At 40.8% G+C, this 15000-nt stretch overlaps 1 protein-coding gene and 1 long non-coding RNA gene across 2 annotated transcripts in view; one reads left to right on the forward strand and one right to left on the reverse strand.

The window, feature by feature from the left end:
* The window catches only part of LOC143925432 (uncharacterized), an 81047-nt gene extending 70104 nt beyond the window's left edge, over positions 1–10943 (reverse strand). The window contains exon 1 of the long non-coding RNA XR_013261975.1: positions 10833–10943. This is a non-coding gene — a long non-coding RNA (uncharacterized LOC143925432). The remainder of the gene's footprint in view (positions 1–10832) is intronic.
* Positions 10944–12171: 1228 nt separating this feature from the next.
* Positions 12172–15000, forward strand: part of SP9 (Sp9 transcription factor) — a 3575-nt gene continuing 746 nt past the window's right edge. The window contains exons 1-2 of the mRNA XM_077448033.1: positions 12172–12337; positions 13621–15000. The exon at positions 13621–15000 is cut by the window's right edge and continues 746 nt beyond it. Coding sequence (XP_077304159.1) covers positions 12317–12337; positions 13621–14901 — 1302 coding nt within the window. The 5' untranslated portion in view covers positions 12172–12316 and the 3' untranslated portion in view covers positions 14902–15000. The remainder of the gene's footprint in view (positions 12338–13620) is intronic.

The following is a 15000-nucleotide window of genomic DNA, read 5'->3' on the forward strand; positions in this document are numbered from 1 at the left end:
CCCTCCCTCCCTCCTATCCTCTCCCCTCCCTCCCTCTCTCTATCCTCTCTCCCCTCCCTCCCTCCCCTCTATCCTCTCTCCCTTCCCTCCCTCCCTCTATCCTCTCTCCCTTCCCTCCCTCCCTCTATCCTCTCTCCCTTCCCTCCCTCCCTCTATCCTCTCTCCCTTCCCTCCCTCCCTCTATCCTCTCTCCCTTCCCTCCCTCCCTCTATCCTCTCTCTCTCTCTCTCTCTCTCTCCTTCCCTCCCTCCCTCTATTCTCTCTCTCTCTCTCCCTTCCCTCTCTCTCTCTCTCTCTCTCTCTCTCTCTCCCTTCTCTCTCTCTCTCTCTCTCTCCTCTCCCACCTCCTTCTGTCCACTCTGATCTCCCCCACACCCCCTCTCTACCCCACCTTCCTCTGCCCACTCTCTATATCCTCCCCCCTCAGTATCCTCTCTCATCTCCTTCCTCCCGCTCTATCCTCTCCCACATCTATCTGTCCGCTCTGATCCCCCCCCACCCTCTCTCTAACCCCCTTCCTCTGTCTACTCTTTCCTCTCCCCACTTTCTTTATCCTCTCCCCCTCCCTCTGTTCACTCTCACCTCCCCCCTCTCTATCTTCTCTCCCCCACCCTCTCTCTTTCCCTCCCCTCCCCCTCTCTGCCCCCCTGTCTTTTCTCCTCCCTCCTTCTCTCCTCTCCCCCCTCTGTCTACTCTCTGTCCTCTTCCCCCTCCCTTTCTCTGTCCTCTCTCCCTCCCCTTGCTCTCTCTGTTTATCCCCGTCCTCTCTCCCCCTTTCTGCCCTCTCTCCTCCTCCCTTTCTCTGACCTCTCTCCCTCCCCTCCCTCTGTCCTCTTTCCCCTTCCCCTCTACTCCCCTTTCTCTGTCCTCTCCCCCCCTCTCCCTCCTCCTCCAGGATCTTGTATTGTGTAAAGACCATGGACCTCTACACCAGAAGCATGGGCCTCATGGACACTATGAACAGCGAGGTCTAGAGGGTGGGCCAGACACTTGGAGTTAGTTCAGCATGTAATTTTGTGTGAAATGGTGAACTTACTCTTTAAGACTTCCAAACTATCTCAGGGCATGAAAAAGGCCCTATAGGTGCTGCATTCCTCTTATCTACCTGGTGGAAAATTCAGAAGACCTGACTCCCCAAGAACTCTATCATATACAGATCTAGACCAGCCAGAGGAAGTGGTAAGGCTCCAATGGTTGTTGTTGGCTTATAACTTTGATGGATGGCCTCCTTTACCAGTAAGGTGGAGTGCAGGCCCAAGCGTTCAACAGTGGCTGGTCAAGATTTGCATAATGGAGCACCTATGGTTTAGGGGTTCAGAGGTATGTGACCATACAACCACCAACAACAGATGGGACATGGGAACCTGTGGGTGATGTCACTTCTCCAGGCTTTACCAGTGATTGTCAAGTGCTCTCTCCTCTCCCCTGCAGCCAAAACTGATTGACACAGTGGATCATGTGACCAGACCGGAGCTATAAGTCCACGGTTAGGGAGCTCCAATTACTTGCCTTGCCCAAACACTGACAACCCACGCTATGCCACTGGAGGAGAGAGCCCAATATCGGGAAGAAGGATGATGCTGCCACCTCATGCTGTCAAAGTTATCTCTATGTGCCGCTCACAAATGGCAATCTGCTGACAAGACACTCCCAGGGGAGAGCCAAGCACAGCCTGCGAAAGGGGGGTGGGCCATCTGGATGCGCTCACTGGTGTGATATGATCCAATAACATGCTAGAATCTTTGAGGACTGGTCATTTTTATCGGTTGAATTATTTTTCCAATTATAGGCGTGAGAGGGCCTCATGTCTACGTTTTGCCTAAGGCCTCACGAAACCTAGAGCCGCCTCTGGAAATATTAATATATCAAGAAAAAGAAAAGGAAGATTTGCAGGTCTAGGAAAACACATATTTTCAGTTACCATCAAAAAATAGTCTTCATTCATAATTCAAAAGTATCAAAAATGTTAGAAAAGGCAAGAAATTTTAAATAATTAAAAAAGTGAACACATAAACTTTCAAACTAGCTAAACATAGGGCTGTGTGTACTTATATATTATGTACTTATTCAGAAAAAAAAGGATGCGTGTCGTGACCAAAAATGTAAATTTGAACCTGAAATGTCTATAAGAGGGAATTCCCAATTTATAAAATTCTATAGTAAAGCGCTGCACAAACTGTTGGCGCTATATAAATCCTGTATAATAATAATAATAATAGATTCCACTAGAGCTACACGATTCTGGCTAAAATGAGAATCATGATTTTTTTGCTTAGAATAAAGATCACAATTTTCACGACATAATATCATCTTTCACAAAAACATGGGCTAACTTTCCTGTTTAGTTGTTTTTTAATTCATTGAAGTGTATTTTTTCCCCAAGAAATTTTTGAAAGACACCGCTGTGTAAATACAGTGTGACAGAAAAAATTGCAGCAACCGCCATTTTTTTCTCTAGCATCTCTGATAAAAAAATATATATAATATTTGGAGGGTCTAAGTAATTTTCTAGCAAAAAATAATTAACTTGTAAGCAACGTGTCAGAAACACAACTTTCCATCTATTGAATCTTCTCCCCTTGTTGTTTTAACTTTGGATAGTAAAACATTTTTTTCCTGCCAGTAAATACCTTTTACAGCCCACTTCCTCTTTTCTTGTCTGGTCATTAGCCTAGGCATATGACATCATGCACAGCTCTCTCTCTCTCGTGAGAGGCATGAGTCATAAGAGGGCCAATGAGAGCTGCCGTGTTGAAGGTGTGCCTCTATGTATCTGTATAAATCCAGGAAGTGAACAGGCAGGAAAGTTACGGCTGCCCACAGTTAAGATGGATGCAACCAGACTTAGTGGAGGGACATTTCTGTATCATATTTGACAAGTACAGAATCACAGTATATATAAAATAAGCAATGTGGTTGGAGCTTCAGAATGGCAAAAATGTTTTTATTACAAATTATGTGAGCAGACTGAAGTTCCTCTTTAACCACTTGCTGACCAGCCGCCGCAGTTTTACTGCAGCAGAATGGCGCGACTGGGCGAAGCGATGTTATGTTACGTCGCTTCGCCCGGTACGCCCCCGAGCCGATGTTAGTGCTCGGCAGTCATGATCACCGCCGGGCTCCCGCGATCGCCGCTGAGACATGGAGAACCGAGATCTGTGTGTCTAAACACACAGTTTCCAGTTCTCTGAGGGGAGAAGTGACAGATCGCCTGTTCATACAGAGTATGAACAGCAATCTATCTCTTCCCCTACACAGTTCCTCCCCCCCTTCAGTTAGAAACACAAACAGGGAACACAATTAACCCCTTGATCACCCCCTAGTGTTAACCCCTTCACTGCCAGTGACATTTTACAGTAATCAATGCATTTTGTATAGCACTGATTGCTGTATTAATGCCAATGGTCCCAAAAATGTGTCAAAATTGTCCAATGTGTCCACCATAATTTTGCAGTCCCGATAAAAATCGAAGATCGCCGGCATTACTAGTAAAAAAAAAAAAAAATGCCATAAGACTAGCTCTTATTTTGTAGACACTATAACTTTTGTGCAAACAAATCAATATACACTTATTGCGATTTTTTTTACCAAAAAAATGTAGAAGAATACATATCGGCCTAAATTGAGGAAAAAATCATTTTTTTATATATTTTTGGGGGATATTTATTATAGCAAAAAGTAAAAAATATTAAAATATTGTGTTTTTTCGTTTATAGCACAAAAAATAAAAACTGCAGAGGTGATCAAATCCACCAAAAGAAAGCTCTATGTGTGGGGAAAAAAAGGACATCAATTTTGTTTGGGTACATCATCGCACGACCACACAATTGTCAGTTAAATCCATGCAGTGCTGAATTGTAAAAATTGCTCTGGTCAGGAAGGGGGTAGAATCTTCCAGGGTTGAAGCGGTTAAGGCTCCATGCACACTGGCTTAAAAAAACATTGCTTCTACAGGAGTTTTGTGTTCTGCCTGTAGAAGCAGCTCAATGTTATCCTTTGTATCCATTCACATTAGGACGATTAGAGGCATATTTTGAGTTTAACATTTAGAGGCAGAAAAATAAACCCTTCTGGTTTGCGTTTCTGATTGGAGCTTGGAGGCAGAAAAACGTTGTCTAAACTTTGTACAAAAATGCTCTATATGAGCGTTTTTTACTCCCGAGAGAACAGACTTTTTTTAAGCCCAGTGTGTATGGAGCCTAAGTGGTTAAACTAACCTCATTTACAGACCGAAGTTCATCCCTTTGATCTAAAAGATCGAAATTATACTTTGTTTATAGTTATCTCCCAGCGCTGACAATATTGTGATAAACTTGGCTGCCTGTTTTTTCTGTTTGTTTTTTTTTTTTACAGCTGTTAGCGGTGAGCAGAGAACTGTGAATCCAGGAAATGCAGGATGAAGATCGTGAGGGGGGTTGAATCGAGATCGCGATTTTTTAATGATTATTCGTGCAGCTCTATTTTCCACAGTTATAAACAAAAAAGAATGGGTGCACCCATAATAAGTTCTCCATATAGTAATATATATCCTTTGGTTCTGTATATAGTCCCATAAATTTCCTCAGTACACTTCTAAGAAATGGTCTCTATAGTTTTTAAAGCCCAAATATTATGTAGAAGTGAATGGAATTCATACGTATTTTTTATATCCTTTTTTAGTGGATATTTGTTTTAAAGTACCAGCCCTGCCCTTGTGGTTAAAAGTCAATGTAAAGCATACATTTATTTCATGTGATCAAACTCAAGCCTTGTACTTTACTGCATTACTGTATATCTTACCAGGCATCCTCAGGAAACCACAGTGGGTAGATTTACTAAAACTGGAGAGTGCAAAATCGGGTGCGGCTGTGCATGGTAGCCAATCAGCTTCTAACTTCAGCTTGTTCAACTAATCTTGGACAATAAAACCTGGAGGCTGATTGGTTTCTGTGCAGAGCTGCGCCATATTTTGCACTCTCCAGTTTTAGAAAAATCAAGCCCAGTGTTTTCTCTGCACCAAGCCTGCATTTTACAAGCCAATCATAAAATGTAATCTGCAGTGTTGAACTGCAGGGTCCTTGGGGTACTCTGTACATAGTGCTGCAGAGAATACTATCATAGGAGGAGCTCTGTCCCATGACATAACAAGTCGCTCCTTTCCCAATAACTTATTTTTTACCTATTTATTAAAAGGACTAAAGCTTCAGATTCTAAAACGAAAGGCACAAATTTAAAGCACAATACTGTGCTTTATAAATATGTGTGTATTTTTTTTTTTGTATTATTTAAAGCAGTGTTATAGACACAGTAAGGCCCTGTCTATGCTTTATGAAAAGATCCTACCTCTGCATTTCTTGTGCCCAGTGCCTGCCTAGGGAAAATACTAGGAGCCAGAGAGAGGTGCTGGGAGTCAGAGACTGGCACTCACTATGAAAGAAGCCATCTCTTTATAAGCTGTGGTGTCAGGTGGCAGTGTGCCAAGGATGGGCACCCTGTCTGTTCTATGTACTTTGTACTGTTAGGAACTGAATAATGTAAAGAAAGTGATATTTCATATTTAAAGCAGTCTGATTAGACAGTGGAATGTAGTTATTGCAAGGCTTAGCCTTAAGAGTTTGGAAAAGTAAGGCCTCGGTTTCGAAGTGAAACTAAATCAGAGAGGGGCACAGAGGAGGCTTTTTTGTTTAATAACCATAACAACAAGCGGTTGATGATTTCTGCTCCAATTCATTTTTCCTTTAAAATTTAAAAATGGAGTACGGGTTCACTTTAAGGCCTGTATATAATGATATATTTACATTTAAATAAGTATTTCTCTATTCAATGGTTTTTGAGCTGCTTGTGACTTTCTGATCTTGCTGATTAGCAAGCATAGTCAGGTTGGGCATCTGCAGCACTGAAAACAAACAGCCTCTGTGTTATAGATTTGCTATATAGTTGTATGAACATTAGGTTTAAGATACTTTTGAGTTTGGGTGATCCTCTTCCAGATCTTTGTATGCAAAAGGCATAGATTAGAAACATAACAAAAAACATACAGGGTTTCATTTACTAAAACTGGAGAGTGCAAAATCTGATGTAGCTCTGCATATAAAGCAATCAGCTTCCAAGTTTTTCTGTCTAAGCTTAACTGTACAAGCTGAAGTTAGAAGCTGATTGGCTACCATTCACAGCTGCACCAGATTTTGCACTCTCCAGTTTTAGTAAATCAACCCCACAATGTTACCTTTTATATATTCCTAAATTAGACATACGTAAGGCACTATTTCTCTTTCAGTGGCTGGTGAGCCACATGCTGCTTTCATGTCTGCTAATACTGTGAGAGCCTCTGTTAGTACTCCGTGTCAAAGTGAAACCCTTTAACATTATACACATCCCCAGTCGAAAAAATGTTCTCTAATTTGTATCCAGTATTAATAAAATATTTACTATTGAGCAAGGCATTTTGTTCTCAATAAATCACTGGCTGCAAAATATATTTTCTAATGGAAGTTAAAGCTGAAAAGGTTGCTGACCCCCTAGATTGAATGCTTTGTATGATGATGTGTTGTCAGACTGATCACAGATCTCTATGCAGAAAACATTGTTAGACTTGTGTCTTCTATAAAGTCATAAGGTGTGTGTACTTGTTCTGAGATTGTACATACCGAGCTCTTCATGGACTTCTCTGGGTCCGGATATCGCAGGTAACAGTGCTGAGCTCCTCTCTAAAGTGAAGCCTATTCCCGGTGCATGGACTTCTAATACTCTGTAATCTGTCCCATGTATACTAGTAACATTGTACTTCTCATTATTTTAATCCACAACTGGGATTTAGTGAAACCATTCATTGAAAGTTTGTTTAAATGTATGCAGTGAGTTAAATCTGACAAGATTGTTGTAAAAAAAAAAAAAAACTTCCAATAATTGCAGTCATTAAATTCATCAAATGCAGGAGGTGCATCATATACCTCTAAGATGACAGTGTATGCAAGCATGAGATTACACCAGGAGGGCTGAAATTCACATATACTGTAACTACAGGGGAGGCAATATATGGGAGATGTACAGAATGTGGGAGGCATTGATCCAGTCTTTGTTATATACAATATTTATCTGTCTGCCTATATTTCTAGCTCTTTAAAATATATGTTTGAAATTAAATTCATATATAATGTAACTCCTAGGAGACACTATATGGAAGTGTTTAAAAAGCTGGTTATCCAGTGTACAGTATATATACTGATCATCAACTATCCTAACTGTATGTCAGATTACATGGCTTTTTATGGTCAGGCTGTCTATCTATCTATCTATCTATCTATCTATCTATCTATCTATCTATCTATCTGGTAATGTGTGCCAAGTTCGAGTGCCTTCTACGTATTAGTCTGTTTTTATCTATACATCTATTGATCTCTATCTATTGAACTATATATTTTCTATCTATCTATCTATCTATCTATCTATCTATCTATCTATCTATCTATCTATCTATCTATCTATCTATCTATCTATCTATCTATCTATCTATCCCTATCTATCCATCTATCTGGTAATGTGTGCCACGTTCGATTGCCTCCTTCATATTAGTCTATTTTTATCTATACATCTATTGATCTCTATCTAATGAACTATATATTGGTATCTATCTATCTATCTATCTATCTATCTATCTATCTAGCTATCTATCTATGTGATTTTTTTTGCCAAATTTGAGTGCCTCTCCCAGTTTGAGTGACTCTTACATATTAGTATATTTCTATCTATCTATCTATCTATCTATCTATCTATCTATCTATCTATCTATCTATCTATCTTTCTATATATCGATCTAGTGTTTGCCAAGTTCAAGTGCCTCTTGAATAGGAACATTTGTTGCTAGTACTCCTTATGTAGACATGTTTTCTCACAATCACTTGAGTATTAAAGTGAATACCTTCAGCACCTGTGTCATAATTCTATTAGTTGCCCTTCGAGTATATTTTCATAGTTCAGTTAACAATCATAAGTACTCATTGGCAGAATCAACTATACTGGGAAAATACTAATAAATCAGATAATGATTATTCAGATAAATCAGTCATTTTATCTTATGATGTATATTGTAATATATATATATATATATATATATATATATATATATGTCTATTTGCAGTTTGTCTGTTATCGGTGCATGTATTCCTATCCCCCCATTTTCATCTATCGCTTTCTATCTCTCTCTCTTTCCCCATACTTCTTACTCCCCCCCCCTTCTCTTTTTTTTCTCACCCCCCCCCCCCCCACCCCCCTTTCTCCGTCTCTCTCTCCTTTCCCCATCTCTCTCTCTCTCTCTCTCTCTCCCCATCACATATTTCACTATCTCTCTATAGAAAACAATATGAATGTAGAATACATAACACTAGTCGATATTGAACCGTTCACCTACTGTAGAATTATTGCGTTTGGTCGATCCATCTAATGTGCACATATTATAATAGGATTGGACAGACTGCGGTGTGCACATCCCTAGTGATATCTGCATTGGATTCCCCATGTATCCCTTGCAAGCTCACACCCAGAAATGTCTATGGAGAAAGTTGTAGTCATTTACAAAACATTGACATTCAAACTCCCTCCAAACACAAATGAAGCACAGGGGCTGGCTTCCCTCCTCTAAGGTGTTATTTTATCAGCATCAGTTGATTTGATAATAACCAGTCGATTATATAAAATTTAAATGAAAGTATAATTATAACATATACTGGTGGGAGATGCCCTGCTGCTGGCAAATGGCAGGATGCTATTATTTTTCAGAGATGTGCCTGAGCGTTGGAGAGACTTGCCTTCTCTGTGTTGTCTGTAGCTGAAGATATTTTACTTATCTGCACATTGGACCTGTTTATTGATTAAACAGATTAGACACCTCCTAATAGTCAACACACTGCGATCCAGACAGATGTACAGCCATGGACCAATGTAATTCCATAGGCATTGCAGCCTTAGTGGATGGGGTATTGTCGCACACTGCAATGTGTCGTTATTACTGGAAAAAATAAATAAATATATATATATTCATACTCACAGATAAGGAATATATATATATATATATATATATATATATATATATATATATATATATATATATATTCAAATTTTACTAATATTTTATGCATATTATGTACTATTAAATACGTGTGTGTGTGTGTGTGTGTGTATATATATATATACAGTATATATATATATATATATATATATATATATATATATATATATATACAAACACACATATATAACAAAACCACACACACCATATAAAGTATACACACACTACATAAAGTACAAACACACACACACACCACATAAAGTACACACACCCAAACATAAATATATAAATGAATATGTATATATAGAGTATATTCTATCAAACACATACAGTACAACAATACATATAATACATATTCATACAAACATATATATGGTACACATACACACACACATATATATATATAGTCTGTCACACACATACATACACATATACACACATAAACAAACATACATAAAAATACAGTATATTATATTACACACACAAAATACATATAATACATATTCATACAAACATATATATGGTACACACACACATACATAGTCTATCACACACTAAAACAATAATACATATTCATAGAGACATATATATGGTACATAAATATATCGGTCTCTTTTACTCTAGATAGATAGATAGATAGATAGATAGATAGATAGATAGATAGATAGATAGATAGATAGATAGATAGATAGATAGATAGATAGATAGATAGATAGTCTATCATAATACAAATGCATACATACACAATTACATAAGTATGTGTGTACATTGTTTTATATATTGTGTACGTGTGTTGGATTATATATATACTGTTAATCGTTTTAAACAAATCCACACCATAAGACAAAATATACAAATCAAATCTGCCAATCTCTAATTTTATAGCCTAGGAGAGTCTACATTAATGCTGGTTTTAGGAGTGATGCCGAAACTATTAATAACACAAAAGCATTAAACAAGAGAATAATACGGATTTGGGATTAAAAAATGATCCCACTGGAGGTTTGTCGCCCTGTTTCCTCCCCTCGGTGAAGAATTTGTTTATGCAGAAGGGATGTTTAATAGCACTAATTGCATTGCAGTTAAATTGCCCTGATTGCAGAAAAGGAGGCAATTTGCGTCCTCCCCGTCTGGGCTCGCAAGAAATTGTTCCATATTCACCTCTTTACAGAGAAGTGGAGGTTTAAGGCACAGAAGTCTGCACAAATTACCACTCCGGCTGACTGCTAGCATTCAGCCACTATAATAGAAGTATTATTTGGTCGTTTTGAATAATGTAAAACGGTAGAGGCAAACCATTCTGTGCTAAATTGCATTTAACTTTTACCAAAAAAAAAAAAGAAAGATGATTGTCTACCAATAGGGCCTTTTGTCAATGGATATTGTCATTAAATGCCAGTGTTTTAAGTGGCAGCTCATCTGAGACACATCTTTGTTTTAAAAGTGAATGAGTCACAGAAAGGACCCCAATGTGTGATCAGTGTAAATAGCCGGCAGAGACCAGTCTACATTCAGCCCACAGTACACACTGGCATCTAAAGGGCACAGTGCGTTCCTCCTGCACTGAGGAGAGTGTGTGTATAATGAATGGGATCATTATTGATTCGTGGATGGATCGTGCTGTACAGTTGTAGTTGAATTTAATGCTAGACATAAAATGATTCCAGTTCAGATAATCAGGGATTGAACTGCCCCATGGGATGTGTAGGAACGCCTCGATGACACCTCTATTAGCACATGGCATTAATATGGAGAGCTTCACCTGTTGTCGCCCCGGCAGATCACTCACCTCTGGTGGGTTTGTCAGGATTAGAGTGTGCCTCCTCCAGATGATCACAAGAGTTTGATGACAAATTCTGCATCTCTCTCATCTCCACTGAAACCAGCCATCAAAGGCAGCTGCAGGAGCGCTCCGCTTGGCTACATGCGAATTTTTCCGCACCCCCCCCCCCCCCCCCCAAGCCTCTTGTGTGCGACAGATCACTCAATACACCGGCAGACACCACCGGGAGTGACAACCCTCACCATTGCCTAGAAGCAAAATTGTTAAAAAAATAACTAAATAACTAAATATATATATATATATATATATATATATATATATATATATATATATATATATATATATATATATATATATATATATATATATATCATACATACATACATACATATATATATATATATATATATATATATATATATATATATATATATATAATAGATAGATAGATAGATAGATAGATAGATAGATAGATAGATAGATAGATAGATAGATAGATAGATAGATAGATAGATAGATGGATGGATAGATAGATGGATAGATAGATAGATAGATAGATAGATAGATAGATAGATAGATAGATAGATAGATAGATAGATAGATAGATATAGATATATGTGTGTGTGTGTGGCAATGATTTATGCTATATATATATATAAAAGTATAATACACTTAATACATTTGTTATATTAATATACTATGGGGAATTTTAATAAACGAAAAAAAAAGAGAATATTTGGGGATGAGCTACCTGTGAGATCAGTGATGACAGCAATGTAGGTATCATGTTCTTTAAAAACGAAAATTGGGAGCTAGCCAAATAATAATAATAATAATAATAATAATAATTTGTAGTTTGCCCAAAGGTGGTAGAAAATGAATGTGATTAGGATGGTAAAGAAAAGCTGGAATTGACCAGTGTAATTAAGCAGACACTGTTATTTATTTTTTGTGTATCAGAATCTGTTGGCATTTGGACAACCAAAAATGTTGTAGGAATTTGAGAGTTATTAGATGTATGCACAACAATCTGGGCATTCATTTTTTTTTTTTAAGGGGGCTTATTAACCCCCTGTAGGACAGAAAGCAATGAGATCTAAGTAGCTCCCTCCGGACAGGAAAAGGTTAATCCCATTTCACCATTTTTTTTTTTCTTTTCCTCCCCGGACTCCTAGGCAATGGAGCTTCCAATTCCTCCCCTCCTTTGAACGGCCAGGCTTGTAAGAGCACTGATTTCTTGCACCACGTCGCCTCTCATTGGCTGCGACGCAGCTCCCAGTCGGCGTTCGAAGCTTTCTGATTGGCCGAGAGCGGCAGCCAGCGGTACTTCAAAGCAGGCGCTGCCAGCGCAAAGCCTGAGTCTAGTCCGCCGCAGACAGGAGGAGGATCCGCACTCACAGCAACCCGTGCTAAGGAGCAGAAGGCAGAGGGCTGCCAGCTACTGACCCCGGGCAACTCATCCTTCTCCGCACCTGGGCAAGGGACGGGCTATGGCTACGTCTATACTTGGGGTAAGTCAATCTGATCTTTAACTTATCCTAAAAAACTTGCCCCCCCCCCTCCCCAAAAAAAAGTTACAAATAGGAAAATAAAACTTTTCTCTACCAATCAGTCTGCAAATAGCATATAACCATTCTGGCAGCAGATCCTTTATTATCAATAATGCTAAAAATAATAATATAGGGGAAGAATAGTCTCGACTTAACTTTATTTAGCATTTTTTTCCCTCCCAGGCAAGAGAAAATTTATTGAATTTATTTTATTTCGTTAACAACAATGCAGCCTGAACGATATCATTTCTCCTAATCCCTGAACCATTACCACATCAATACAAGCAGCCAGCACTTATGTATTATTTGACTCTGCGGTTGCCTTGTGCTTCTCAAAAGCTCTGGCACAAGATCCTGAGGACATGCAATAAAAATCAGGTCCCCCCCATCCTTCCATTTCAGGACTCCATAGGATGTGGCTCCCTGTCTGTCTGACATTATCTAATATCACAGGTCACTCATATCGCCTCTAGGCTTCTGATCATAAGGGAAGGGTCTGCTACTGTATACATAGCTAACGATGATCAATAAATAATCAGCATAAATTGGTATCCTCTTCTGGAAAAAAAATATATATTTTATTTGTAGTGTAAAACCTTTCATGTATCCCAGTAAAAACAAAACAAAATTAAAACAAACTCAAAAAAAGAATAAAACACAACAAGAACAAACGATATTGTATATCAATATCGACCTTGTAATTTGCTAAAAGTAAAAAATCATAGTTTGTGTTCTTACAACTGTAATGACACAAATGAAAAAATTGCAAATATTTCCAATAAATCACCCATAAAATTAGTATTAGGTAAACCTAAATGAAATTGAGTTTGTTAGCATCGCATAGTGTTATTGTATGTATAGTGTATATTGGTGGGATGTTGGTATTTTATGACCAAAGAATGAAGAAGCAAAAGGAGTAATAAAAAGATAAAATGTTTTTGGTACTTCAGTTATGCATAAGGGTGGCAGAGGGTATGGGTTGGATTGAAGGCTTGTGATAAGGGAAGGGTTAAGTTGTTTGTGTTTAGGGGATGTTGGTTGCTCTCCCCCAGGTCTCTGGAATCCATGCTCACTCCTGGGTCTATGGCACTGGCTCAATGTGCACCTGGGCTAATTAGGAGGATGGCACCTGGTGTGGAGTAGTTGGCAGGGGCAGGCTGGAAGGGAAGTGGTGATGAAGCCAGGGATGGTGCCAGCTTGGATGAGGATGTATTATGATGATGTACTTGTTTGTGTCCCCCTAGGAAGAGCCAAGATTTGGGACAACTCCTCTGGCCATGCTGGCTGCCACCTGTAACAAGATTGGGAACACCAGCCCCCTGAGCAGCCTGCCAGAGTCCAGCGCCTTTGCTAAGGGAGGCTTCCACCCGTGGAAAAGGTCCTCATCCAGCTGCAGCCTGGGCTCCAGTCTTGGGGGATTCACAGTCGCCACCAGCAGGGCCTCCGGCGCTCTTACTGGAGGGGGTGCCACTGCCAATAGCGCCTTCTGCCTGGCCTCCACCTCCCCCACCTCCTCAGCCTTCAGCAGTGACTATAGTGGCCTCTTCTCCAATGCCTCTGGGGTGTCCCCGCAGGAAGCAGGCCAGTCCGCCTTCATCTCCAAAATGCATGGGGCAGCTGATGGACTGTACCCCCGCGTGGGCATGGCTCACCCATATGAGTCCTGGTACAAGTCAGGCTTTCACTCCGAGGTGGCCAATGGGGCCTCAGCCTGGTGGGATGTGCACGCTGCCAGCCCCAGCACCTGGCTAGAGGTGCAGAATCCCCCAGCCGCCGCAGCTGCTCTGCAAGGGGCCCTACATTCTGGGGGGCCACATGGCCAGCTCAGTGGCTACAGCCCGGACTTTAGCTCCCTTACCCACTCAGCCTTCAGCTCCACTGGGCTGGGTTCCAGCGCTGCCTCCCATCTGCTCTCCACCGGGCAGCACCTACTCTCCCAAGAGGGCTTCAAACCGGTACTGCCCTCTTACCCGGACTCTGGCACCTCTATGCTCTCAGGGGCCTCTGGACCAGGCAGCGGAGCTACAGGACGCTCCGCGCGCAGGTACTCTGGCAGAGCCACGTGCGATTGTCCGAATTGCCAGGAAGCGGAGCGGCTAGGTCCCGCGGGGGCGAGCCTTAGAAGGAAAGGTCTGCACAGCTGCCATATCCCCGGCTGCGGCAAAGTATACGGCAAGACGTCGCATCTGAAGGCTCACCTGCGCTGGCACACGGGGGAGCGACCTTTCGTTTGCAATTGGCTCTTCTGCGGTAAGAGGTTCACCCGCTCCGATGAGCTCCAGCGGCACCTCCGCACCCACACCGGAGAGAAGCGCTTCGCCTGCCCCGTCTGCAACAAGCGCTTCATGCGCAGCGACCATCTCAGCAAACACATCAAGACTCACAACGCAGGAGCCGGCGGAGGGGGCAAGAAGGGCAGCGACAGCGACACAGACGCCAGCAACCTAGAGACCCCCAGATCAGAATCCCCAGAACTCATCCTGGAGGGGGTCCGGCCAGGGAAAGACTCAGGCAATGACTCCTAGGAAGCGGCCACTATTTTTTTTTTTTATTGTGGCGCAGACTGAGCCATCCCAGTGAAGGCAGCCACCTAAGAGGCGCAGAGAGACTTTGGACTTGGGCGC

Source organism: Lithobates pipiens, unplaced genomic scaffold, assembly GCF_037356315.1.
Source record: "Lithobates pipiens isolate NorthernLeopardFrog02 unplaced genomic scaffold, aLitPip1_a1.2 Scaffold_22, whole genome shotgun sequence".
NCBI classification, from domain to species: Eukaryota; Metazoa; Chordata; class Amphibia; order Anura; family Ranidae; genus Lithobates; species Lithobates pipiens.